Raw genomic sequence first — 26,770 nt, 5'->3', positions numbered from 1 at the left:
CTCATCCCTGAAAAGCCGAGCTTGTCGTGTGCCGCCACATTGGGAACCAGGTGGCAATGTGACCCACGTGACCCCGGCTCGAACCCGTGACGCCCAGATCTCAGAATTCAACCTGCACCTTTGCCAGCTGAGTCCCCCGGGAGGCTCTCGCGTCGATCCCATCGGCCGCGTTGCTTTCTCCCGTCGCCGAACGCGTCCTCGATCCGGTGGGCGGGCCCCTTGCGGTAACACGGTGTTCCCTTCGCCTCCCAGAGAAGATCGAGCGCACGGTGCAGATCGAGGCGTCCACGGTGGAGATCGAGGAGAGGGGTGTGAAGCTGCGGCTCACGGTGGTGGACACGCCGGGCTACGGCGACGCCATCAACAGCCAGGACTGGTGAGCCTGCTCGGCGCTCGGCCTGTCCCGCCTGCGTCTTCCCCGCTTGGCAGCGCTGCTCTTTCTGTGTGTGTTCTTCTGGCGTTGGGGTCGTCGACGTCCTCTGTCTCGGGGGAAGAGGGCGAGACTCCTGGGGTATAAAACGGGGGTTTGTCACCAGCATTCTCGGGGGCTGTGCAGGGGGGGTCCCCAGAAACGAATGCTTCCAGCGGCATGTCGGGTAATAGACACCCCCACGCTGGCAGTGAACACATCTCCTGCAGTTTTATAGTCAAGAGTAGGAGTAGTCAGGTCTTTAATCTGGTTTATCTTTAAACTGGGTGGCTCCTCCTGAGAGGGGTTTCTTTGCACAGTGTCCTCCAGCCAAAAAAGTCTGGAAACGGTTCTGTAAAAGGGGTTTGTAGTGTTTGAGAAGGGACACTACAGATCTGGTGTTATCTGAACAATCTTATTTCCCTCCATTCCCGGCCAGTCTGTGTAAAGTGAAATGACCCATCGCCTTGTTGTTGTTTTATTCCTGGATGGATTATGTGCCTGGATCAGAGCGCTGTCCGCTGGCAGTCTGGTCCGTTTTCCTGTGTTGTCAGTGTACAGCAGCAAGAACATGGCTCTGCATGCATCTCCTGCCCAGTCCTCCAGCCCGCCTGAGAACGAGACAGTGTGAGAGGAGAAATGGTTCTGGTTGCTTCTGCGTTTTTTTTCCGGACCAGTTTCCCGAGATGGGCCGCATGTGTGGTAGTTTTGCACAAGAGAGAGGGGAGAAAGGAAGGGTGAGGGGGGGTGTCTCTGTCAGGATTCTGGGGAGCGTGAAGGAGAATCCCCCAGCAGTGAGCCAGGGGCGCTGAAAGCCCTGTTGTCGCAGCTCCGTCTTTTAAAACAAACAAAACGAGGTTGGGAAAAGCCCAGAAAATCCAAGAAGCAAGTAAGATCGGGCAGTGGGTGAAAGTTGGACATGGCTTTCCTCCAACGGAGATGACAGATGACGGAGGGGGTGGTGGTGGGGTGAGGTTGTATTTTTTTTTGTTTCAAAGTTCCCTTCCTCCCAGTCCTCTGCACTTCCGCAGCGGGCTGCTGACGGGGCAGAACGAGCTCCCCTGGAATTCACGGAAAGCTCGGACTTGCGGCCGTCCTGGAACAAGTGTGTCGTCCGCCCTGGTTTGATCCCCAGGGACTTGCTCAGAGATCCGTTAAACCTCTAGCGTGAGGGTCAGGACTTGCAGTAGGTTACTGCTTCCAGCCTGGCCAGCAGCAGTGCAGCACCTTACCGCTGTGCAACATCCATCCATTTCCTAATGGTCCATCCTGGGCTGGGGCCCTGGGTTCAGTTACTGGGGCGCTGTCTGTGTGGAGTTTGTCTGGTCTTGCTGTGTTCATGCAGATTTCCCCCAGGTGCTCCAGTTCCCCCCCCCACAGGCCAAAGACTTACTGGCAGGCTAATTGGCTTCTGGGAAAATTGGTGTCTGTTTGCCAGCACCGAAATGGGCTGGCGTCCACGTGTACCGTTGCCTTCTGGGACAGGCTCCGGCTCTCCCGCGTCCCTGAGTTGGATGAAGGGTTTAGAAGACGGGCGTGTCTCTGGTTTCATTGTATTTCTATTGTACAGTTTATGTCAAGTGTCTGGGAATGCAATCACAGGTGCTGGCGGAGTGAGGCAGGGGGTCCCCCGAGGGCACAAGCGGAAAACTGCGTTTGAAACCGAGAATAGGAGGCCCTTTAACTACCTTACACAAAGGGTGGTGGGAGACTGGAACGATTAGCCACAGACGGGCCAGATGGGCAGAAAGGTCTCCTCTCGCCTGTACACTTTCGTACTTCACGTGCGGCGCTCCTGGTGTACCTGCGGCGTCCTTTTCCTCCCGATGCACAAATGGGAGCTGACGGACAGAGCAGCTGGACTTCCTTCCGAGACCCCCAACCCCCCCCCCCCCGCCGGGGGCCTGCGGGCAGGGCATTGTATTAAAATCACGGCTTCCTGTTTATTGTCCTCGTTTGCCTGTGTTTATCTGTCGGGCTTTCATCCAGCTGTCCTGCCGCTGTCCTCCCTCTCTCTCCCTGTTCCCCCAGAAAGAGCAAACCATCTCTCTCGCTGACCGTGCCTTCGGTCTTCGCCGTTTCAGAGTGAAGCTGTTTATCTGGGTGATTCCTGAGTGCCGGCAGCAAGCTGAGAAAGAGAGGAGTAAACAGGAGGGGAATCGTGCTCTTGGCAGGGAGCTCTGTAACGACGGCGACCAGCCAGACTGGGAGACTGGCGGGCGGGGGGTCACGGAGAGGGGTGGGGGTCCGAGACGGGGGTGGGGGGGCAGGATCCTTCTCGGTTCGCGGGCTGCTCTCCGTCTGGGGCGTCCGCCGTGGGCCGCGGTTTGGAAGTGCCCATCCCGGTTTTGGGCTCACGTGCAAGATGTCTGGGCCTGTTTCTGCACCGTCGGGTGTGCACGTCAAGACAGTGTTTAAGAGTCCAGTTGTCCAATAATTCCTCACCCTTCTGAAGAGCTTTTCTGGACACTCCACTCACAGGAGCCTTCACAGGTAATGGGGATCCCCTTCCACCAGCACCCCCGATGTGCAGCACCAGAAAGGGTGCCATTGTGGCTCTGTGGCAGGAGCTGCTACCTCCCTCCTCCTGGTTTTCATTCCCAAAGAGGGCACCCTCTGTGTGGAGTTTGCATGTTCCTACTGCGTCCTGTTGGGTTGCCTCCTGGCTTCCAGAGAGGCGTTGGCTAGATTGATAAAAACGATTATAGGAGCTGTCAAGGGCTGTCCCACTGTCCCACTGAAGAACAGATTAAACCTATTTGAGATGTAAGCTGAGGTTGCTGATGAAGGAGGGGGTTAGCAGGACCAGTAGGGGGCGCACACCCCGCGGTCTGTGTGGGTCCTAATTCCCCAGTATAGAGACAGGGACACTGTACTGTAAAAAGGCCGGCCTTCAGATGGGACGTAAAACTGAGGTCCTGACTCTCTGTGGACATTCAAACTCCCAGGGCATTTCTTGAAAACAGTAGGGATGTTACCCCGGCCTCCTGGCCAAATTTCCCCCTGGCCATGAGGCCTCTTAATCATCCCCATCTTCAACTGGCTTCATCCCTCTGCTCTCCTCCCCACTGAGAGCTGGTGTGGTGGGGCTGCACACTGGTGGAGGTGGACGGGATCTCATTTACCTGTAAAGTGCTTTGCATGGAGTGCTCTATATAAGTGTAAGGATATTATATGATTAATATATGTTTTCAAATCATTTTTAAGAACAGCCGACAATAATTTACTCGGAGTAACAGCACCCTCGAATGGAGGGTGCTGTAAGGAGTCAGGAGTGTTTAGTGAAAATATGGCTGAACCCGCTTGGCTGAGGGCGGGGCTCCTGGCCAGAGGACAAGGACACCCCGGGGCCCCTGTGAGTGAGGAGTGACCCAGGGGCAGCTGCAGAGGGGGAGGTGGAGGAGGGAGGCAGGAGACGAAGGGCTCACATGTAGGATTTATAACGGTAGAGGTGGATAGTGGGTGTCGGGAGTGACTGTGAGATACTGACAGCCGAGTCTGATTGAGCTGGGCCGTTGTCGTCCCTCCTGAGCTTTCGTTGTAAACCCCATTAATAGTGCCGTACTGCCGGGGTTCATACCTACCTGAGCCACAGGGCCGAGTCTTTCCTGACGAGCATGACGTCGGTGTCAGGCAGTTACAGAAAGCGTTGTATTTTTTTCAAAGTGCAAATCCAGTTTAAAGGGAGAATATGGAAAATGCGCTGCAGTTCCACGCTCTGTATGGGCATCATTAAAACCACGTAGTACCTGGGGAGGACCCGACCCCTGGAATCCGTGCTGCGCGGTTTTCATGTCCATCCTTTTTGGAGCTCGAGAAGGCGGTAAACGTCTGCACTGTGCTTTTAAATGAAACGCTTCTCTGCGAAACACGGCCTTTTAATTGGAAGACTCGGGGGGAGCCGTCTCCGAGCAGTCAGCCAGGCTTTGAGGTTGGCCCCCTCTGGGATCCAGAGGCCGGGCAGGGAGAGCAGCAGCAGCAGCAATGTGCTGTGTGTACCGGCCCCGGCCCTCCCTCCCTCCCCGCCGAGCCGCTGTGGCTGCGGGTCGCGGGAGGGCGATGTGTCACGGCGATCACAGACGCGCTCGGTTTTTAATGAAGTCTTCCCCGCTGAGGGTCTGAGGGCTCAGTCCTGGCATGTGCCGAGTCTAGACAGGCCGGCCCTCCATTGATCGAGCGCTGGAGGCTCGCAGCCCGTCGACAGAGCTTAATTAAACGGAGCTACACGCAGAGTCGGCTGTAATTTGTCGGCTAGAGTGCGGCGGGATTGTTGCCGCCGCACGTCGCCGGCTGTGACCCAGAACCGCGACCCCGTCGCGCGGTTGCAGTCTTGATTTAAGCGGTGGGCTGAGCGCTGATTGGAGGGAGAGGCATGTCCCCCGGCGATTTGTCCCTGCAGGTGTTCGGGAGACGGCAGGGGGCGCTGTGTCACGGGGAGACGGGGATGTGTCCTGGCTGGGTAATCCCCACCCTCCCCTGCCCCAGCAGCCCCTGAGCCGAGGACGTCCTGATGATCCAGACTCGAACCCGTGACACACCTGGGTCACCGCACTCAGTCCTCTCCTGTAGCAAGACATTTTACCAGTTGGGTCCCATTGATCAGCACTGTTCAAGGTCTCTTTACGAGAGCTGGAGGATGACAAAAGTATCAGTGAATACAGAGAAACCATACTGTATTCAGGCACTGTTGTTATTTTTTGTTTTGAGTGTAAAATGAAACTTCTCTCATGGCTGTATCTCAAACCCACATGCACGAAGTGTTTTAACAATGGGCGTTGTCTTAAGAGACCACAGAGAAGAGGGCCCATGTGGTCCGTCTAACTGGTTTGTTTCAGTCGCTAAGTTGATCTGAGGATCTCATTCTTGAACACAGGCAGGGTATTGGCTCTGGCAGCATAGCTGGGCAGCCTGTTCCATACTCCCGCAGCCCTTTGTGTAAAGGGCTTCCTGTTTCCTTGCTGTATTGTCTCCAGAGGCTTTTAAATAGGAGTTTTGGTGTTTTGGTGACTCCCACGTGTATCGCCGGTGTCCCCTGTCTTCATGCACCCCGTCTCGCTCTGCACCCTCTTTTCCTTCATCTCCTGCGTTTCTGCCTCCTCTCCTGCAGCTTCAAGACCATCATCCAGTACATCGACAACCAGTTCGAGCGCTACCTGCACGACGAGAGCGGCCTGAACAGGAGGCACATCGTGGACAACCGGGTGCACTGCTGCTTCTACTTCATCTCGCCCTTCGGACACGGGTGAGAGGGCGGGGGCAGGGGGGCGCTGGGACAGTCGCGGGGGCGCGCCTGTTGGCCTTCTGCTACTGGAGCTCTGTGGTGAAGGAGGTGCCATGGTGTCGCCCGCTCACGGTCTTGACACAGGCCGGTATGGTAACACTTGGCCCAGTCTTTGGGGAAACGGCACAGATGCTGTTGTGATGAATGCAGGGGTGTGCAGCTGGCATCGCCATCAGATGATCGGATCGGGCGTTTCCTGTCCTGCTGCAGGAGAGCCACTTAAACCCTCAGCTTACATAAACCTTTTCAAATCGTCTGTTACCTGCTGTACAAGGGGTATCGGAAGTCAAAAGGAAATATGTCTCTTCTGTCCTGAACTGGGATCCTGAAATGCAATATCAGCTCTTGTTTCTGACTTTCAATGCTCTAAACAAACTGTCCCCATCGTACTTCTCTGAACCCCTCCATGTTTACACCCTTAGGCTCCAGCCAGCTGAGGCCGGTCCTCTACTCACTGTATCCAGGGCTAAATCCCAGACTTTTGATGGCCATGCTTTCTGCGTCGCTGCTCCAGTCTTGTGGCATGACGTCAGACTTTACGAGAGGCTGAAGTCTCTAAACTCTCTTCAAATCTAAACTAAAACTTACCCTTTTTGCCAAGGTCTATGTCTGATTACCTACAGTCAATTTGTAAAATTATTATTGAACTGGCTGATGGACGGGACGCCCTAGCCAGTGGCGTGACCTCCACAAGGTCCAACTCCGGCACCACTAGACTTTTTCCAGTGGGAACAACCGGAGTCTGTGGTCTATGGTCCGAACCAGACAGCACTGCAGCCCTTAGGGCAAAAATTCGGAATGCACAGTTTAAGATCACTGCTTCCGTCTCAAGTATTAAGAAGACATTCATAAGACATTCATAAAATATGGTATGGTATGGTAAAGGCAACTAGTTTCAGCAGTAAATGTTTAACGTGTCCAGATTTCCGATACACTCTGTATAATCTTCATCTTTATAGAGCAGGTGATTTAATCACAGCCTAGCAGAAGGGCTGTGGCGGGGAACTATGGGACCCGGTCCGCAGAGGTCCCGTGGTCATCGTCCGTCCGGTGCCCCGCGGTGACCCGTTCTGTCTCCTCAGCCTGAAGCCGCTGGACGTGGAGTTCATGAAGGCCATCCACAGCAAGGTGAACATCGTCCCAGTCATCGCCAAGGCCGACACCCTGACGCTGAAGGAGCGCGACAGGCTCAAGAGGAGGGTGAGAGAGCCGGGCAGCCCGTCCGTCTCATTCTGATACACGGAGCCTTCTCAGTGCGCTCCCTATCAACTACACATACAAACGCAAGTACGGTGCACGAGAATTACAGTAAAACCATGTATGAATGTGAAATGAAAAGGAGGAGGTTAAGAACCCAAGGCCATTGAAATCGAGCGGAGGCGCCGTTCTCAATGCGGTCAGGGAGAGTATTTGCAGACGAGCGGCGAAGGCTTAGTCCCCTGACGTGCTGTGTGCGGCCTTGGGGATGCTGGGAAGCCCAGAGCCAGCGGGACGCCGCTCTGCAGCGGAGAGATCTGGGATTCGGGGTCTTATTTCCGTGGGACTGTTCTGGATGGGGTTTCCCCGTTGACCCTCAGCCGGCCTGCTCCTCGGCTGTGTTCTGGAGCCTCTGGATCGGGGATGTTCTATCCTGGGTCTGCTATACCAGCTCAGCTCTTATTTAAAGAATTCCCCCTCCCCGTTTAACCAACACGACTTTTTGGAATTGGCTCCAAAATTATAAACCGTTTATAAAACTGACGAGGTCAAGTTTTTTTTTCCCCCTAAGACTTCATTAATCATTTGATGGCATCTGCTATTGAAGAGCGGGGCATCGGTTAAAAAGGTCCGATTAATCAGGCGGTCGGTTCGTTTAGGGCTCTGACTGAGCCTTTGGACGTTCAGCTTGACAGAAAATCAACAGATGCTGGCGTTGCAACTGCCAGGACCGGAAGGGTCTTCTCTGGTGTGTTTTCCATCCGAGCTGAGCAGGTGAGAAGAGATGTTTTTTCCAGTAGAGGACGAGAACAAAGCCAGGTCACAGCCATGTGGCTCGTCGTTCACCTGCACACCAGAACAGCGGCACGGAAATAATCCCGCGCTGTTTACTGCAGCGATCTGGCTGCTGCAGAGGGAAGGCCGAAGTGGGACTTCCCTGCGTGTCTGGAGCGGTCTCGCAAAACACACGGCTTGTTTTGATAGCTGTCGGCACAATAGCGCCGACCCAACGAGAGCGCGTGAAAGAAAAGCACATCTCTGTTTGTCGGCGGCAGGTGTTTCCTGCTGCCTGCTCCGGGGGCCGGCGGTGCCGCTGGCCTGCAGGTGCTCGCTGCTGCTCGACCTCCCCGACGTCTTTCCAAAACGGTCTTTGGACCGGGTCGGGCAAGTGCGCGCGGCGGTTGGAAGTTTGCACAGTCCCGACCGGACCACGGGCAGCCCGGCACGGCGCCAGCTGGCCCTTTTCCTCTCCTCCCTCGGCACCGGCCGGGTTCTGGGACCGCGGGCAGCGTGCCCCTCCGTGGAGCAGCGGCCTCAGCCCCTTGGTAACCAAATAAACTCCACGGGGCAGGAGAGGATTGCATTGTATAAATAGGATTTCCTGCCCCTGTGATATCACATCCCTTCCTTGAGCTCTGGACGATTGTTCCTAACAGGGCACTGTTGTGGATTTCTTTTTTGTTTGTTTTTAATGGGCCGTCTAAAAGGGCTCTTGATTTGAGCAGTGCCCACTCTGCGTGCAGCTCCTTCTGATTAAAACGCCGGATGCAACAGCACACGTAATCCTTCTATATTATATTCCGTTTTTCTTTCAATTGGCTCTTTCGGGCGAAGCCCTGGCCGTTTTAGCAGCGAGCCCCTGCACTAATTACTTGAATTCTTCTGGATTGGATTCAGATTCGGTCCTTACAGTCTCACACTGCAGGGCGCTGTTTGCTGATGGGTGGTGTAAAGCAGAAAAGCTTTTGCGACAGCGTCATTTGAGATACTTTTCCAGTGCTAGGAAGTGATTAACAGGCAAACGGAATGTTATTACCTGGAAATAAGTGTCCGAATTAAACTTAACGGATGATAACATTGTATAATGCTCATTAACAACATCAGAACAGACTGGAACAAAGCGCTCAGCCATGTTGCTGAAGCTGATATTACGGCTTCTCTTTAGACACAGCTGGATGAGATCCTAGGATCCATTAAGCACCAGACTGGCTGAATAGCTCCTCGTGTTTGCAACTTATCTTGATTCTGTCAGCTGGACTGTATCCTATTTGATGAGTGCATGAATAGCAGAGTGCTCCCCCTTCTCTTGCCCCCCAGCTCCCTGCTGGGCAGTGTACTCTTTCTCTGCCCACTGCTGTGAGTGAGGAGGACAGGTCATCAATGCCTGCCCCCCCCAATCCTTTGACCAGCAACAATGACTCTGTCATTGAAGGCAACTGTTGGGGGCAGGAATGCCCTCTGCGCTGTCCCTCACCAGGGTCAGTGCGGTACAGTGAGAACCCCTTGACTTCCTGCCGGCGTTTTGTTCCTATAACACTTCTCCCTGCAGCAAAGCTTCCTCTCACAGGGCACCCCAATCCCCCTCCCCCCTGTACGGGACACCTTGCATCCCGAGCACGATGGGGATTAACAAGTTGAAACAGCAGCATGAATAACCCTTCCACTCCCTTCTTCTCATATTTGATCAGTTTCGATTGTTATCACTGTATTTCCTGCGTGTTGGGTTTAGATATTTGTGAATCCGCTCATTAACCAACCTCACCAGGATCTAGCATTATCTTGATTATGGTTAGAAAAGCAGTGTAGGTAGTTACTGTGCGTCAGGCCCTGCACAAGGCAGAGCTGTAGCAAATTTGTGAATTCTGTTTTGCTTGTCTGAGGTTTTGCCTCACGATTCCGTGGGCATAGATCTCCAAATCAACGTTAAGCTTTTTTTTTCTTGCAATTGGCAACGCCTATGAAATATACAAAGTATCGGCCAGTCAACTTGTTTGGTTTATTTGACACCTTTCGAGGAAAGGACCTGAAGTGCTTCTTGTGGATAAGAATGAGCTGAACATTTTTTTAAAAATATTGAACAAGATTTAATGCCTTTTCCATAAGCAGCTGTCCTGGGCCTTTGAAGTCAGAAGGAGAGCTGAGCTGTTCAGGGTTTAGAAGCGAGAGGGAGAATTTTACATTCTGAAACCGGTGGGAAGCCAGGGCAGGGAGGCCAGACCTGGAATGAAAAGCAGCTCCTGTGAGGCGCATTTCTTATTGCTCGTGCTTGGAAAGCAGTGCTGACGCAGCCCCAGCACAGGGGAGGTCTGTACCTCGCTGGGGGATCCCCGATAACGTTCCTCCGTCTCGCCCGGGAGACTCTGCCGCCCCCGAAACCTTGTGGGCCTGCGGAGGTCTTTCTTATAAACAGCGGGGCTTGTTGCCATGGCATCCCCCTGGACATCCTGCGGTGTGATGAGATCTCCATGAAAGGCCCCGAGGTTTGCGCTGTGCACGTGCGTTTCCCAATCGGTCAGTCGTCGCGGGGAGCATACCCCTGTCCTCCCTGCGCACCCCGAGCCCCGGACCACTGCGGCCTGCGGTTTGGAGTTATATCTTCCGCTGCCTGGTGTTTTGGTTTATTTTGTTGTGGCTTCCTCTGTCTGAGAAGCGTCTCGCACGCCTGACAGCACGCGGGACCCTGGGCCAGGGTGGCAGGACGGGGGGGTGCCAGGAGGCCCCCGGCGGTGAAGGGGCCCCCCGACGAGGCTGGTTTGACCCCCACCCCCTCTCCCCCCACGCAGCCAGTCGGTCAGCCTGCCGAGGGCAAGCCACCGGGGCACCTGGAGACTTGGGGTGTCCTGGGTCCCCTGACTCGCTGCGCGGACAGGTGGACGTGGAGTAAGATTGCGTGTGGTGATTCCAGGCTGGACAGCTCAACCAGCCTGTTTGGTAATGAGTAGTCAGCTGATTCCAGGGTCTGATCCAGCTGCATCTTGGAAGAAACCAGGGTATCGGCTTCAACAACATGGCTGAGCTGCTTGTGCCAGACTCCCACCACTCTTTGTGTAAGCAAGACTCTCCTGTTCTCCTTTTTAAATTTGCTTCCAACAGTATCCTTTTTCTGCTCTCTGCAGTTGCTCTTCATGATCATCTTTTTCCTATTGTGTACTTATAGTTTGTTTTGCTCTTCTTCATGTAATGAAGGTGTTCACTGCATCTTGACTTCTGTCTATATCTTTTTTGAATGTGTTGGGTGATTAGCCCTACTTTGCCCATGTGTCAGGCCTGATTGTATGTATATCGGTTAGTACTTCAGATTGTTTTTGAAAGGCGCGTACGAGTGGATTATATTTGTGCTCAGCTGGGAGTAGAACTATATTAGCTACAGTACAGACACTAGCTGTGAGACCCTTCCACTTCCAGCTATATTGGCAAGGGAAGACTTGTAGGATATGAACACGGAGAGAAAAGCATCATCACTTTTTTTTTAGGTTCTTGCTCTGCTTTCACTTAAGCCCTTAAAGCCTTGCTGGGACCCATGAGTCATCTTTGCAATATTTTTTTTTGGGGGGGGGGATGTCCCTCGACTTTCTCACCATTGCACGGTGCAGGTCTCACGGCCCAGCGTGGCGCGTGGAGTCTTGCCATTGTTCTCTGCCAGTGGGAATCGGTTGGCGCTGAACAATGCATGTTTCCTGCCATGCAGCCGAGACGAGGCTTCGAGGCTCGGCCGCTGTTGTGCCTGTTGATCCTGGTGGTTTGTGTTGCCAGTTTCCCTTGTTCCTGAAAGGCTTCTTTCCCAGCTGTTTGAGAGGAAGAAGGGCGGGGTCCCCCCCAGCTGTCCTGCCCTGTTGGCACTGCCCCCCCAGGACAAAAACGGGGTGGCCTTCCCATTGAGCCGGGGCCTGCAGAGAATTTCCAGCTGACCGATGCTCAGACAGTCCTCCTGATTTCACCCAAGAGAGCGCCCTCTCCAGGAAGGACCGTGTCAGTGGCTGTATAGAGAAAGGGTGCGGCCTGCAGCGCCAGGGGTCGGCACTCCTCATTAGGAACCTGAAAGGCCCGTTTGCAGACCTTAAGGTTGGGCTTAAGATTTGGGTTTCCGATTTAGATCTGGGGAAAAGCCCGTCAGCAGCTTCTCTTTATCTTAAACAGCAAGCTGCCCGTCACTTCCTGACTCTCGCTGCAGTTATCTCAGCCTCTTGACCGACGTTTGCAAAGGAGAAGGGGGGGGGAAACACACCCAAAAAAACTATGTTCACTCTTAAAAACAAACCTGTCAAAAGTGGCTTTGGTGTTACCAGTGACAATGTGTTAACCTCTCTGAGAAAACAGAGGAGAGAACTCTTTCCTCTTATTTATAATCTTCTCTGTGTCATATTCAGAACTTAAGACCTCAAGAGTAGAGAGAAAAAAACAGACTTGCTGAGGTTGTGATTGAGTAGCATGTCAGTTGACGTTCAGGATTTCAAAACCCAGCAGGTGTTGGGGATCCCTGCCCTAAACACAGGAGAGCAGCAGGGTCAGGACAGCAGGATCCAGGGGTCATCAGATTGGCAAGAATTACCGCCGGTACCCCCTCTCTCCTGGGACGCGTCCGGCCCGAGTCCCAGCAGGCTCTGCTCGCCTGGCGATGCGTCCGCAAGGTGATCTAATTGTTGGCGTCTGCGGCTGGGGCTGCCACAGGAAGGTGGCCGGGCTCGGCAGCTGTAATAACTTATCCTCGTGCTCCTTGTCACGGGCTTTCCCGTCATTGTTTCTGCCCTGTTTCTTCCTGCGAGCTCTGTCAGGCGTGATGGATTGTCCTGAGAGAGCGGCGAGCGCGCGGCCGAGCCCCGGGCCCAGGGCAGGGCAGGGCGGCGGCAGGGTGGCCGCTCTCGCCGCTGGCTCCCGGAGAAACTCGCCGCCGGGCGGCTCTGCTCCACCCCCGGCGCAAAGCGGGTGCGTTTAGGCGTCTTGCTCCAGGAGCACGAGTGGCAAGCCTCAAAACCCAGTTTGCGTGTGGTGAAACTACCGTTCGGAGTGCCTCATTCACTGAAAAGTGCCTCATTGCAGTTGATTCATGTGTTTTTTGGTAATGGATGGATCTTTTTCTTCTTTTGGGATGTACGCGTCGCGTGTCTGTTGTAAGAGGTGGCTGTGGCGGCGTACCCCGGTCGGCGCCGGATCCAGGGGATTCTGGGAAACAAAGTGGCCACTCCCCTTCTCTGTGTTTCCTTAGGATCTTAACATTTCCTCGGAACTGTTCAGCACTTAACTTCCTAGTGCGGAGGAGTTGTCAGGCACTTGTACTGTTTTTCCCTGCATTTTTTGGTGAAAGTCACGTATGGGGAAGAGTAGACGTCCTTTCTGCGTGTGTTTTATTGGCTGCAATCCGAGAGCCGTGTCGCGTGTCCGGTGTGGACTCTCTGCGGCTGGCCCGCCAAGGGGATCGCAGTCCGGGGTCAAGGGTTTGACGGACACGAGCCCTGGGTTTGGCCACCACCACCTCCTGCGGGAGGATCAGCCGGCTGTCAGACAGACCAAGAATGCGCTCTGCTCGGCGTCCTGGGCGGCAGGCCGGGGAAGGACAGAGCCGAGAAAACTGCTGTCTGCCCATGCAGTTCCCCTAGAAATGATTGTGTCGCCTGCTGTGAGTGTACCAGTCTGGCCCCGTGATCCTGGTGGGTGGCCCAGGGGCCTGTTTAAACGCAACTGTAAATTCGGGGGGAGGGGTGCATAGTGATAGGAATCGCCCCCCCCCCCCCCGTTCCTTATTGAGCTGTTGCCGTGGAGATGGTCTGACATGCAGGGCTGCTGAACCTCTGGTTTGGGCAGCTCCTTCTGACTCATTAAATCGCTCCCCAGAGCTGCCCTTATCTCCGGCAGGGCTGGGTTGGAGGCACCACAGCTCTGCCAGCCGCCGGAGGCAGGGAGTCGTTTTTAGGAAATGAAGGAAGGTAACGAATGAGCGTCTCTCCCATCCAGCCCAGGTGGCGGCGGATCCAGCTGCTGTGGGTTCAAGCCTGGCCCCGTGGCGGAGCGTTCCCCTCTGCCATTCCCCACAATTCTGTAGCCGGAGGAGCACGGTATCGGCTTTGTACTTCAAGGACAGCCCCGCTTTAACACTGCATTTCGGGTGCTCATCTCGGGCAGGCTGCACACTGCGAGGTTACAGTACCTCCATCACGTTGTCACCACAGTGCGGAGGGAAACCCTGTGCGCTGCTTGTGCTTGTTCAGCCTTGGTGACGCGTCCTGGGTTTGCAGCAACCCCTGCAGTAAAGTGTGGATCAGTGTGGGTTTTCTCTTCAGTGAGCCTTCGGCCTTCAGCAGAGCTGTTGGCACCCAGGAGAGCCGAGCCGCGAGGGCTGGGCAGAGGCGTGCGATGGTCCAAGCTGCCGTCGGGAGCAATTTAGGATTTAGGGTTGAACGGCGGAGTGCGGCGGATTGGATCCTTTGCACACGAGCTCCTACAGCTCTTCCCTGCGGAGTAGCAGCCCATTCCCAGGAATAAATCAGCTCCGTAGAACAGGATTCCTTTTAATGGGAGTTCGGCTGAGGACAGCCCGCGTGTTCTTGTACAGCAATTACTTGGAACGGAGGAAGGCTTATTGTTTCAGCTTAATTAGGTCTGATTTGTGGTATTGATTGCCGGGGTGGGTTTTCAGACAGATCCTTCCAGCCTGCCAGGCCCAACGGAACCGCCTGTCCCCCTGATTTCAGACTTGGGGGCGCTCTGCCCACCGGTTGGACAGTTTCCGAATTTCGGTCAACAGACCAGTCACGTGGACGAGCCGCCCTGCGGGGAGCCTGGGCCCCCAGCGGCCGGCTCTTTCTCGGGGGGCCGAGCGCAGATGTTGTTCCTGCTGAGACTCAGGGGGGGGCGGGGGAGCAGGTGCAGGCCAGGAAAGAGCTCGGCCCGGGCAAACAACGCCGAAATAAACAAGCTCCTCTGAGCTATAAATACCGAGCAAAACAAGCGCAGGAGCCAAGCAGAAAGACCAAATGAGAACAGGGGAAAAGACTGAGGCAGACAAACAAACGGGCACAAACCCCGCAGCAGGATGGGAGGGCAGAGGGACCCCTGAGGTCTGGGGGTCCGGGGCCCCTGGCTGGTCCGAGACGGACACCAGCTTGTCAGTCCAAGCAGTGGAACCGGGCAGTGGGCAGCCGCCTGTCAGCAGTGGACACGATGAATAAAACACCAGTGCGTCTCTTGTTTTTAAAGTACGTCCTCTCGAGATCTCGAGATCTCGAGATCTCCCCGAGGTCTCGCTCTTTCTGTTTTTCGAAGACCCGTGTCGGGGCGCCCGCGGCAGGATCGACGTGGACTGAGCCGCCCCCTCCTTGCCCGCCTGGCCTGCCACCAGGGGGGCACCGGGAGGTGCAGCGCCCCTCCACCGCGGTCACTGGTGGCCCGGCTCGGTCCACACGGCGGGAGAGCCTGTCCGGTCCGCGGGCACAGGCAGGGCCAGATCCTCCGGGACGTCCCAGAGCAGGTGAAAGAGGGGCGATCTCCCTTTCGAAATTAAAGGGGGGTCCCCCCAGAAACGCTGTTGTTTTTAGTTTTGTTTTCCTTGCTTTTCCTTTCCCGTCATCCTTTCATTTTCTTCTTTTAGCGGTAATTACCGATGAGTGCGACTCTGGAATCGCTGCCAGTTCAAACAGGGAGCAGGAAGCGGGAAGCTGACTGCTTTTCCCCCCCCCCCCCCAAACTGCTTCATTCGAACCCGGGTGTCATTGGTTCCACGCGTGCCAAGTTGGATACGGGGGCGGTTTGCTGTGCAGTTTCAGGCCTGAGTGGAGCCACCAGCTTCCTAATCTCTTCCCGTTCGGTACACGTTTGTTTGCTCCTAGGCAGCGGCCATCCCCAGAAAGTCACAAAATGAAGTCGCGCGGCGCAGGCAGGTCCCGAACCAGTCACAGGCCGTTGCTCAGGAAGTGTTTTCTGTTTCTGAAATCTCCAAGCGGGGCTGACTGGAGACAGTATCTGGGTGGCAAAACCTTAAATCTGCATTTTCCGAACTCAGTGGCTGCCTGGTTTTGTATGCCATTGTAACTGCCTTAAAGCAAATGAGTTTCTGAAAGCCGTCCTCTTCAGTGGTCATTTTTAGTGTTGAGCTCTTTGGAAGGGGGGTTGCCACTGATGCTGCCGAAGAGGGTTTTGGGTGGGGTCCAGGGCCAGCCTGTTACTTTTCAGGACATCGGGGAAAGGGAAGATGTGTCATTGACGAACGGCCCAGGCTGTTGGGTCCCGATGCTGGAGGGCGAGTGCTTGTCCAGGTTTTCCATGTCTCTTTCCCACAACAGCACCTGCAGCCCAGGGAGGAACTGCCAGATTCATCCAGTTGAGCCAGTAACTAACTGGGTTGGTTACCAGTAACCAAGAGACGGGTTATAACAAAACCCTGGATTGCCTCCGAGTCGGGATTGGACATCCCCAATTTAAGGAGTTTTATAAAGAGCATGGTCATTCAGAAAAGAACTCAAGCTGGACAAACAGACTCTAGTTTTGGAAGAGCTGAACACTTCCATAATAATAATAGTAATTGCTTACACTTATATAGCGCTTTTCTGGACACTCCACTCAAGCACTTTACAGGTAATGGGGATCCCCTCCACCACCACCAGTGTGCAGCCCCACCTGGATTTGTGACGGCAGCCATAGTGCGCCAGAACGCTCCCCACACATCAGCTCTCAGTGGGAGGAGAGCAGAGTAATGAAGCCAGTTCAGAGATGGGGATTATTAGGAGGCCATGATTGGTAAGAGCCAATGGGAAATTTGGCCAGGATGCCATGGAATTTTTAATGACCACAGAGAGTCAGGACCTCAGTTTTACGTCTCATCCGAAGGAAGGCACCTGTTTACAGTACAGTACAGTGGCCCCACTAACACCTCTTCCAGCAGCAACCTCAGTTTTTCCCAGGAGGTCTCTCATCCAGGTACTGACCAGGCTCACACCTGCTGAGCTTCAGTGGGCTGCCAGCTGTGAGTTGCAGGGTGATATTGCTGCTGTAAGGAATTCCTTTCTCAACTGGTCACGGATGTTGTGAAAAGGTTAAAAAAAAGTCTCGTCATGCAAGGAGTCCCGTTTGGTTTTTTTTGTAAGTACTTTTTGATTGAAAAAAAAAAATTGCGCAAAATCTCCCAGAGCAGAATCGCGGGCTTCCCGCGTTGCCGAGCCAGAGGCCTGATTCCCAGCGCCGTTCCCAGCAGCAGCACGTCTCCTCGGTGGCCCTGTTCCGTTTATTTTCAGTGGCACAACAATGCGGTCCGGGGTGATCTTTACCTCGGTCAAACGGTCTTTGAATTCATGTTAAGCAAACAATCCAAAGGCCTAACAATGTGTTTTTTGGGGAGGATTGAATAGTTGCAGGTTCCTGCTGCATTGAAGTCTGTTCCTTTAGATGCAGAGAGGTGGAGGGGAGGAACCAGAAACCAGGAAAAGAGCTCTGTGCTTTTCTTCAGCATTGTTATGTAATGCATTGTTAACAGTTATACAAAATATTGCTTTGATGTCTAAAAAAATAAACACTGGGGGGTCAGTTCTGATCCCCTGATATCTGTACAGAAAGCATGATTATTTTTTGCAGTCCAGATTTAACCTGTGCATTCGGTCTAAGTTCAGATCTTGCTTTTCTCCTTTTTCCTGCTTGGTGGCACAGTGTTGCCATTCTCCTGGCAGTGAGCAAGCCGACAGCCTGCTGCGCTGGTTTCGGCACTGACTGGATATGGACTGGATTGCAACAACAGTCATTGCTCCATTCCTCTGCCACCTCTCCCCCCTGCTCCTCCAGGGGCAGTTTTAATTAAACTTCACGCAGTGTCAGCAGGAACGGTATTCCCTGATCATTATTTCTAAGGAAAAAAAAAAAGGCTCAAGACTGATCTGCTTATTCTCGTCTCAACTCTGACCTGCGGCGTCTTGTGTGCTGGTAGATTGCTTTGGAGCAGAATGATGCATGTGAGTGATCAAACTGTTCCCTTCATAACCAGAAACCTAAAACCTGCTCTGAGCTCTAGGTGAGACTTCTTACTCTTTGCCTTCGTAGGGACTCGCAGCCTTTCAGCTGCAGTTTGTGTTTCAGTAGTTGGCGCATCTCGAAAACGTTTCCCTTTAATAAATGGGGAAAGAACCGTCTAGCCTCAGAGCCCGGTGTGGCAGCACCGGTTTCAGGAACGAGGACAGCATGTGAAGAGTTGAGAAGGGAGGGTGGGTCATGGGATCTCGACTGCGGCCCTACAGCGTGTGGCGGAGCAGTGCCCGAGCGCTTGGCCGGTCTCTGTCGGGGCCGCCTGGCCCAGGGTCTCTGTCCGAACGCTTTCCGCTCTCGTCCGAGGGATTTCACCTGGGGTCTCCGGGTCTCCGCCCTTCCAGATCCTGGATGAGATCGGGGAGCACGGCATCCGCATCTACCAGCTCCCGGACGCCGACTCGGACGAGGACGAGGAGTTCAAGGAGCAGACGAGGGTGTTGAAGGTGAGGGAGCGAGAGAGACCGTGCCGGCAGAGCCTCAGAGCAGGAAACTGACTTTTTCTTTTCGTCGTCTTATAATTATTTTTCCCCCCCCTCCACCCCTACCCTCTGTCTCTTTCGTACTCCTTCTCTTCCTGCGTCTCTCTCCCTGCGCGCACCCCTCCCTTTTCCTCCCCGGCCCTCGTCTTTCTCTCCCCCTCCCCCTCTTAGGCCAGCATCCCCTTCGCTGTGATCGGCTCCAACCAGCTGATCGAGGTCAAGGGGAAGAAGATCCGCGGTCGGCTGTACCCCTGGGGTGTGGTGGAGGTGGAGAACCCCGAGCACAATGACTTCCTCAAGCTGCGCACCATGCTGGTGTGAGTCACCGTGGCGATGGGGGGGGGGGTGCTGAGTGATGTCACTTGGGCTCTAGAATCTTCTGGAAGCTCAGAGCCACATCCCTGCAGGTCGCTGGTGGCTGCACGGCCCGGGATAAACAACCTGAGTAAATAGGGAGGAAAGAGGGCAGATTTCTGCCCCGGGCACATGGAAGCCCGTTTGCCCGTGTGGATCGGTTCCGCTCTGTGTCAGTCAGGTAACTGCCAGCTGCCTAATTGTTTTATTGAGGGGCTGCAGGGCCTGTCTGCCGAGACTCTGGAGCGCAGTCTGTGTCCTGTCCTCCCAAGACTGATCTTAAATCGCCCCCTAGTGTCGGAGGAGACAAATGGCCTCTTTTGCTGAATGGGTAGAAACGTGTGCATCCACAGACTCAAGGAGGCCCTGCTGGTCGAATTGTCCGAATGCTTTGCGGGCCATTACCTCGGGGGGGTTAAGAATGCTGAGGCTCTTGAGTCGCTCGCCCGGTAAAGATGCTAGCCCAAGCAGTCAAGCTGAATGGCCCAAGTGTCCCGGGACAGAGTCTGGATCATGTCGTGGGAGCGGGGAGTCAGGATCCTGCTCTTGGGTTCCAGATGGGCGCTGGGGGGGGTCACGTGCCTCTCCTCCGGCTTCACAGAGCATCCTGCTGCAGTGGCGCCCTGTGGCGGCGGTGTTCTGCACTCTTCCTCTGCTGGGTTTCCCTGCCCTTTGACACTGCTGCTGCTGCTGTTCGGGTCGCCGCCGGCCGTCTGTGTGAGTCACACTGTCGCTCTGTTCCAGGACCCACATGCAGGACCTCCAGGAGGTGACCCAGGACCTGCACTACGAGAACTTCCGCTCCGAGCGCCTGAAGAGGGCCGGCAGGTGAGGGACAGGCGCCCAAAGCCCAGTGCTTCCACATGAATCGGACGGGCCCATTCTGATTAACGTCCAGGGAGCTGCTCCACCTGGCGCCTGCAGGCCGGCGCTGCTAGAATCTGGCTGTGACGTCACCAGAGCTCCCAGCAGCCCCGGAGCCGCTGGAGGCCCAGCTGTGACGTCACCAGAGCTCCCAGCAGCCCCGGAGCCGCTGGAGGCCCAGCTGTGACGTCACCAGAGCTCCCAGCAGCCCCGGAGCCGCTGGAGGCCCAGCTGTGACGTCACCAGAGCTCCCAGCAGCCCCGGAGCCGCTGGAGTGGGAGCCAGGATGGATGTGATATAATGGTGCTGGTGGGGTGGGGGAGTTCAGCACAGTGAACCATGTTTGCTGATTCATTGCGCCTTGCCGTGCAAAGGAATGTTGTCGTCCTTTCGTGTGTGTGTGACTAACAGAGTGAAGAGTACCCTGTGGCAGCTGTGTCGCACGTTAGCAATGTGCATGAGAGCTGTTCCATCACTGCACATGAACTGCTGGGCTGCAGGGATCAAGGAGGGGGTGGGGGGTAATTTCGGGCCCACCCAGCCGTGCGGGGGTGCCTCCGAGCCGACCGGAGGGGGTGTTGTGACACTGCCCCTGGGTGGTGCTGCTGTGGCTCCAAGCCGCGTGTCTCTCTGTCTCCCCCTGCAGGGCGGTGGAAGACGAGGTTGTGGATAAGGACCAGATCCTGTTGCAGAAGGAGGCTGAGGTGAGTGAGGGTTGGGGCGAAGGGGGCGCGAGGAGCAGCTGAGCAGCAGAGGCTGTGTGAGGAACGCCCAGTGCACCCCTCCGGACTGAGATATGAGGCAGGGCGAGTGTGGCTAACGAGCTGCATGCAGGCTGACACACGGTGAGAGGTTCAAACCGCAGACCCCTGGCGAATGCTGGTGCTGGTCTCCATGTTCCGGTGGGATTTAGCTCCTTTTAACAACGGATTATGGGCACCACAGCAGCTGTAGTTGTCGGCGTTGCTGCCTCACAGCTCCCGGGGTCCCTGGGTTCGAATCTGCTCTCCGCTGCCTGTCCGTGTGGAGTCTGCGTGTTCTTGACACGCCCCTCACCAGGATAATCGCTGAGCCCCTCACTTAAATTAAACCAACAAGTTTCGTCCTTCCTGTTCGACACTTGATTTTAGGTTCCAACCACCCAGGCGTTTTGGATGCCGAAAACAAAGCGTTGAAGTGCACCCTGTTATTGGCTGGTGTGGGGGATCCCCAGGGCCGGAGCTGGGAACCCCAGTGTTACAGATGCCGTCATAGGGAGAACTAGAACCAGGGTTCAGGGTTCCCAAAGGTTGTTCCGCTGCCCCGGACTGGAGGGAGGAAAGGGACACAGTAGCGCCGCCTGTGAATTTTTGAGGGGCAGGATTAGGGAGGAACTGCTTGGATAAATGGCTTTGTGATGTTGACAGGCAGCAGAGGGCCTCCTGTTCCCTGATATTCTGCAGTCCCAGCCTGGTGGAGTGTAAAGACTCCCAAGTCTCTAAATTTCAGAGAGTGGCGACAGGCTGAGTTCGTTCTTCGAAAATTAGCAACATCTTTTAGGTTTGTTTGTAAGAGGCAGGGGAAAAAAAGAACATAGAATCCGATAAAGACATAAACTCAGATCTAGCTAGAATAGTCGTGTTACTCGGTTCTAAGTCAATAAAAATGTCTCAAAGGAAGAATAGTGAAGCTACTAAAACAGAAGCCCGTTTGGTAAAAAGATCACAGTAGCTCTGCTGATGTATTCTGCACAGCTCCACTAGAGGGCGCACAATCCCTGTGTTCACTACAGGATGGCCTTGCATGTGTTGGTTTGCTTCTTCACATGTAGTATAATTGCTTTAAAACATCCTGCCCAGGCCTGTTTCTCCTGATGCTCTGGTCCCTCCCACCTCACAGAGACACCCTGGTTGGGCTCGTGGGTGTTTCCGAATTCTCCGTACATGTGCCCTGCGGTGGACTGGCGTCGCATCTGGGGCTGGGTCTTCCCCTGGCGCCCTGTGCTTCTGTGTTCAGCTGCCAGGATCCTATTCAGGAATAATATAAGCGGCTTCTGGATAATGGAGGAACAGAGCCAATTAGAAGGCAGGATACAGGATTGTATCAAATCAATTCCATCTCCTAGGCTCTCAAGACGCCATTGCGCTGTAGAGCAGTATGTAAATAATTAATTAATATTTAGCAGTTTTGCAATTAGGGTGGAGCAGAGGTGAGCATTGCTGCCTCGCTGCACTGGGATCCTGGGTTCAATTCCTGGGGTACTGTCTGTGTGGAGTTTGTATGTTCTGCCCTTATTCACGTAGGTTTCCTCCCGGCACTCCAGTTTCCTCCCACATTTCCAAAGACATGCTCGTAGGTTAATTGGCTTCTGTTAATTGGGAATATTGGCCCTGGAGTGAGTGAGTGTGTGTTTGTGTCTGTATGTGCCCTGCGATGGAGTCCCCCACAGCCCTGAATTGGAAGAAGTGGTTTGAAAATGGACGTTACTGGTGGTTAACGACGGCCCCTAATAATTCGCGTTGGCCCCAGAATCGCCCGGCCTGTGGAACCTGCTCTCTGACCCGCCCCTGTCTCTGCCCACAGCTGCGCCGGATGCAGGAGATGATCGCGCAGATGCAGGCGCAGATGAGGAGGAAGCCGGCGGACGAGTGAGGGGGGGGTTGTCGGCAGCGGGGGGGGGGGGGCGGGCGCGAGCTGTCCCCCCCTGCACAACGACGCAGGTCAGAACTCCGTCGGGTCGCCCGCTGTTTGGAAGCTGCTGTCGATCCCTGAAGCTCCTCGTGGACACGAGCTCTGGTCATTTTCCCACTTTCAGTACCAAGACCCTCTCAAGTCATCGAGCAGGAAGTAGCTCCTTTCTCTGCCTGTGTCTGGCAGCTTTAAGGATGTACTGCGCTGCAAGAGATTGTAAGATTGTAAGATCACTTCATTGGCCATGTACAGTATCTTGCATTAGGAATGTGTCTTTTCACAGACCCCAGCTTGCTCTCCATGAGACACAGACAGGGAGAGAAGCTGGGGGTCAGAGCGCAGAGTCAGCCATTTATACGGCACCCCTGGAGCAGTTGGGGTTCAGGGCCTTGCTCAGGGGCCCAATGGAGTAGATCCTCTGCCGGCCGCGGGATACGAACTGGCAAACCTCCCAGCCACAGACGCAGATCCTGAGCCACAGGGCCACCGCTCCGCCCGAAGGGTGCTGTGGGCTTCAGCCCGAGCAGCCGGCAGCGAGGGGGATGAGCCCCAAGCGTGGCTGTAGCTGGTAGCTCAGCCCCGCTCACAGCAGAGCCAGGCCAGCTGGCGACAGTGGGGAGCACTGCTGTGATTGGGGCATCATTGTAATGTGCCAAGGGCAGTACCATCCCGCTTTGAGTTGGCACAGCTGCAAAATGCCAGATGGCCACTAGATGGCGCAGCATACACATTTATTATTATAATATAATAATTGCTCACACTTATATAGCGCTTTTCTGGACACTCCACTCAAAGCGCTTTACAGGACTCACCTCCATCACCACCATTTTATGATCTTGTTGTTCAAGGAGGTAGTTAATGGGGAAACCAGTTCAGACGCCACATGTAGTAAGATAACAGTTACTGGATTGTCCTTCTTTGGTACGCTTGTTCGGCCTCATTTTGAATCTTCCATTGCCTTCCGTTGCGAGCGAGTGCTGCTGTTGCTCAGGGGTTTCTGCAGCAGCCTTTCAGGGCTGGAGAAAAGACCGCCGGCGTGGTGCAGCACAGGGAGTTTCTGCTCCTGCGCCAGTTCAGCCCCCTCCCTGCCGCGCGCCTCTGTCCCAGGGAGGGATGAAGCTCTGGGGGCCGTCGGGCTCTGGTCTCCCCTCCTGCGCTCCGTGATGACGGAAACCTCTTCCGTTGTTTTTTTTCCCCTTTGTTAAACAGCAGACCGAAGGCCACCTCTGTCCACCCCCGGCTCCTCCCTCCTGCGCGCCGCTGACAGGACTCCTGCCCCCCGACGCCCCGGCGCCGGGGCAGGGGGGCCCCCGAGTCCGGCCTGCCTCCGCGACGCCACCCGCAGCCTCTCTCCCCCCCTCCCCCCCCCGTCCGTCTCCTTCCCGGCCCCGAGAGGCCCCTGCAGTCCCAGCAGCTCCGGCTCGTCTGCTCCCAGCGCCCCCTCGCGCGTCTCATTCCGCTGCAGCGGGACCTGGGCCGCGCTGAGCGCCGTGGCCGGTCGCCGCCGGCGGGGCGTGCCGTGTTTCGGCCTGTCCCAGCGCCCGGACCCTCACCCCGATCCCCCACCCCCCCTGGACCTTGCCGTGAGATCTGCCACAGCAGGACCTGGGGGCAATCCCAGAACCCTCTGGGATAAATCCCGCAGATGGAAAAGTCCTCAGCTGAGCAGTGGGGCGCTGGGAGGGGTGGAGAACCAGGGCCTTCCCCGGATAGTACTGTTAGTTTTCCCCACCGGAAAGCAGCTTGCAAGTCATCGTTCCTGTCTGCTCTGAGCCTCCCCCTCAGTTCCCCTTTTTTATTGCAAACCGTTTTCTTGGGAAGCTCCGCTGCTCTCGTTTCCCAGTCGCTCGGAACGCTGCATTTTTTGGGGGTTTTCAAGACATTCTCTCGAAAGCCCTCAGAACAATGACGCGTTCAGCCAGGCTGCAGGCCGAGGGCCCGTGCTTCAAACACCCCCAGGGGTCTGAAAGTGACAGGCTGGGACCCCCTGCTGCAGGGATCCTGGAGGGCAGGATCCTGGTCGGTCTGGGGGTCATTTTCCCCAGATCCCTTAAGGATCATGGGTCTACAGCAGGGCTCCCAAAGTCCAGTCCTCAAGGGCAGCACCACAGCGGGCTTGGCAGGTATCCTTACAGTTAAGCCAGTGGGTCAGAATTAATTAAGACCTAATTGGCGCACCAATTAAGCTTTCATTGAGCTAATTTAACCCTCGCGCTGAGGAGCTGTGCGGCTGATGTTTCGGGGCGCCTGCAAACCTGGGCTGTGGCCCTCGGGGACAGGACACGGGGACTCTGGGACACGGGGGGGCTCACTCCAGAGAAGGATTGGACAAGCAGGTGCATCCCGAGCTCCTTCATAGGCTCAGCGTGGGAACGGGAGGCTGTTTGATATCTCGGTATGGTGTGAAGTCTGCTGCCCCTGCGCTGGGTTCCTGTGCCAGGGCCAGACTGGCGCATGCTGGCACCCCCAGTCCCCTCTCCCGCGGGTGCTGAAAGCAGATGGCACGGTCAGCCCTGGCTGATGGGAGCATCACGCAGATCCTCCCCCCCCGCCACCACGTTCTCGTTTGGGATCGGTACGCGTTTCTTGAGAGCTCGCTTTGTCTTCGCTGTCAGGGAAGAGAGAAGGCAACCGAGGGCCACGCTGCACGAGAAACACCTCCACGTTTTCCTGATATTTCCTTTGTTTTAAGCCCCGTCTGCTGTGAGGGTGCCGGATGTTGCCGGTTGTACCGCGTTCGCGGTATCGGGCTGGCACAGAGCTCGGGGGCGGCGCTCTCAGCGCGGGGGGAGGTTTAGTTGCTTCTGAAGGCGGTAACTGGTGGTGCAGGACAAGACGGAGGAAAGGCTTATCGCAGCAAAATCCCGACTCATCCTCTGCAGTTTCTCCGTGAGCCGAGGGTGGGCTGTCCCAGGCTGTTCCAGATCCCGCGCTGTCGGAGCTCCGCAGCCTGGCCCGGACACGCGTCGGACCGGACCGGACCGGTCCTGGACTGGCTCTAAAAGACTCCCGTTTTATCGAGGAGGCAGGGCGCTGAAAACCCCCTCTCCTTGTTGAAGAGGGGCCGGAGGAAAGTGACAGCTTGGCGTGAGTTTTTTATTTTTTCCCCGGGCGTTGTTTTCCAGACGTGAGCTCTGTGCCAGCCCGCGGCCGCCGCCACTGTGGCCCGGGACCATTACCCTTGGGGCCGAGCCCAGGTCTCCGGCGCTGGCTCTCTGCGCTTCTGGGGCCGGGCCGGACCGGGTCTGTGTTCTGTCAGACTTCCCATGTGTCTGTATTTTATTTTTTTCGGATTTCCACACTACAGTTTTAATAAGAACCTTGAACAATAAAAGATTTGAAGAGAAGAACGCAGTGGGTGTCTTTCCTTTGGCTCTTGTGGTTGATGGGGAGTAATTCTCCTGTCCTGCGACCTCGGTGCTGGTGCCTGTTCCCTCCAGAGCTGACGTGCTGGGCAGCCGGACTGCTGGGGAGCCCTGTTGGCACGTCGCTGTACCCCAACTTCGAAGAACTGGTGGACTGCAACACGGTTTACGCAGGAGAGGGAGCAAAAGGGCCTGAAATGTAGTCAAATGGAGTGAAATGCTACTGAGGGACAGTATAGCCTGGCGGGTCAGTCTCTGGACTCGTGGCCGGCAGGTTGTGGGTTCGAACCCCTGCTGCAGACCCTGCTGTTGTCCCTTGAGTGAGGTGACTGACCCCAGAGGCTCCAGTCCCCCAGCTGTGGGAGGGGGGACCTGTGTTCACTGGGACTGGCTCGGTGATGGCCTGCTGGACACTGTGGTCAGCAGGATGAGCTCTGGGCCACTGTGGCTGGAAGCCAGGAGGACCTGCCTGCCTGCTGTGTGACCGAGGGAGATGCACTGGGCCCTGAGCCCCCTGGTCTAGAGGCCACAGACCATGTGTTCATGCCTCTGCTCTAAAGCCCGCCCCCCTGGCTGGACCAGAGTCCCCCTCTACTCAAACACTGGAGTCCTGAAGCTGCTTGATGCTCATTTATAGTTTTAATTCTCAAGCAGAACCTCCAGCCCACACGTCCTCACTCACCCTCCGGTCAGCGATGCGGCTGTTTGTGTGGTCACTCCAGAGTTCGCTCCACGCCCAGGACACCGGGATGAGCTCTGGACCAACCCCAATCAGGCCGAGTAATCACCTGCTGCAAGGGGTCCCCAACACTGGTTCTGGGGAACCCCTTCACCTGCTGGCTTTTGTTCCAGAATAATTCTCTGCACTTCTATGGCACTTTTCTGGACACCCCACTCAAAGCGCTTTACAGGTAATGGGGATCCCCTCCACCACCACCAGTGTGCAGCCCCACCTGGATGATGCGCCAGTCCGCTCCCCACACACCAGCTCTCAGTGGGGAGGAGAGCAGAGTGATGAAGCCAGTTCAGAGATGGGGATTATTAGGAGGCCATGATTGGTAAGGGCCAATGGGAAATTTGGCCAGGATGCTGTGGTTACACCCCTACTCTTTTCGAGAGACACCTGGGATTTTTAATGACCACAGAGAGTCAGGACCTCGGTTTTATGTCTCATCCGAAGGACGGCGCCTGTTTACAGTATAGTGTCCCCGCCACTATACTGGGGTGTTAGGACCCACACAGACCGCAGGGTGAGCGCCCCCTGCTGGCCCCACTAACACCTCTTCCAGCAACAGCCTTAGCTTTCCCAGGAGTCTCCCCTCCAGGTACTGACCAGGCTCACCCTGCTGGGCTTCAGTGGGCTGCCAGC

The 26,770-nt window shown here is 55.5% G+C and overlaps 1 protein-coding gene across 2 annotated transcripts in view; it reads left to right on the top strand.

Annotated features, from left to right (window-relative positions):
• zgc:63587 (septin-2) overlaps positions 1-25,386 on the top strand; it is a 33,173-nt gene extending 7,787 nt beyond the window's left edge. For both annotated transcript variants that reach the window (XM_006640100.3, XM_015365892.2), the window contains exons 5-13: positions 253-376; positions 5,517-5,651; positions 6,773-6,890; positions 18,011-18,112; positions 18,320-18,465; positions 19,247-19,330; positions 20,013-20,070; positions 21,929-22,065; positions 23,246-25,386. In XM_006640100.3, the coding sequence (XP_006640163.1) occupies positions 253-376; positions 5,517-5,651; positions 6,773-6,890; positions 18,011-18,112; positions 18,320-18,465; positions 19,247-19,330; positions 20,013-20,070; positions 21,929-21,997 (836 nt within the window). In that variant the 3' untranslated portion in view covers positions 21,998-22,065; positions 23,246-25,386. The remainder of the gene's footprint in view (positions 1-252; positions 377-5,516; positions 5,652-6,772; positions 6,891-18,010; positions 18,113-18,319; positions 18,466-19,246; positions 19,331-20,012; positions 20,071-21,928; positions 22,066-23,245) is intronic.
• Positions 25,387-26,770: the final 1,384 nt, after the last annotated feature.

Source organism: Lepisosteus oculatus, chromosome 22 (genome assembly GCF_040954835.1).
Source record: "Lepisosteus oculatus isolate fLepOcu1 chromosome 22, fLepOcu1.hap2, whole genome shotgun sequence".
NCBI classification, from domain to species: Eukaryota; Metazoa; Chordata; class Actinopteri; order Semionotiformes; family Lepisosteidae; genus Lepisosteus; species Lepisosteus oculatus.
This window is presented reverse-complemented; position numbering and strand designations above follow the sequence as displayed.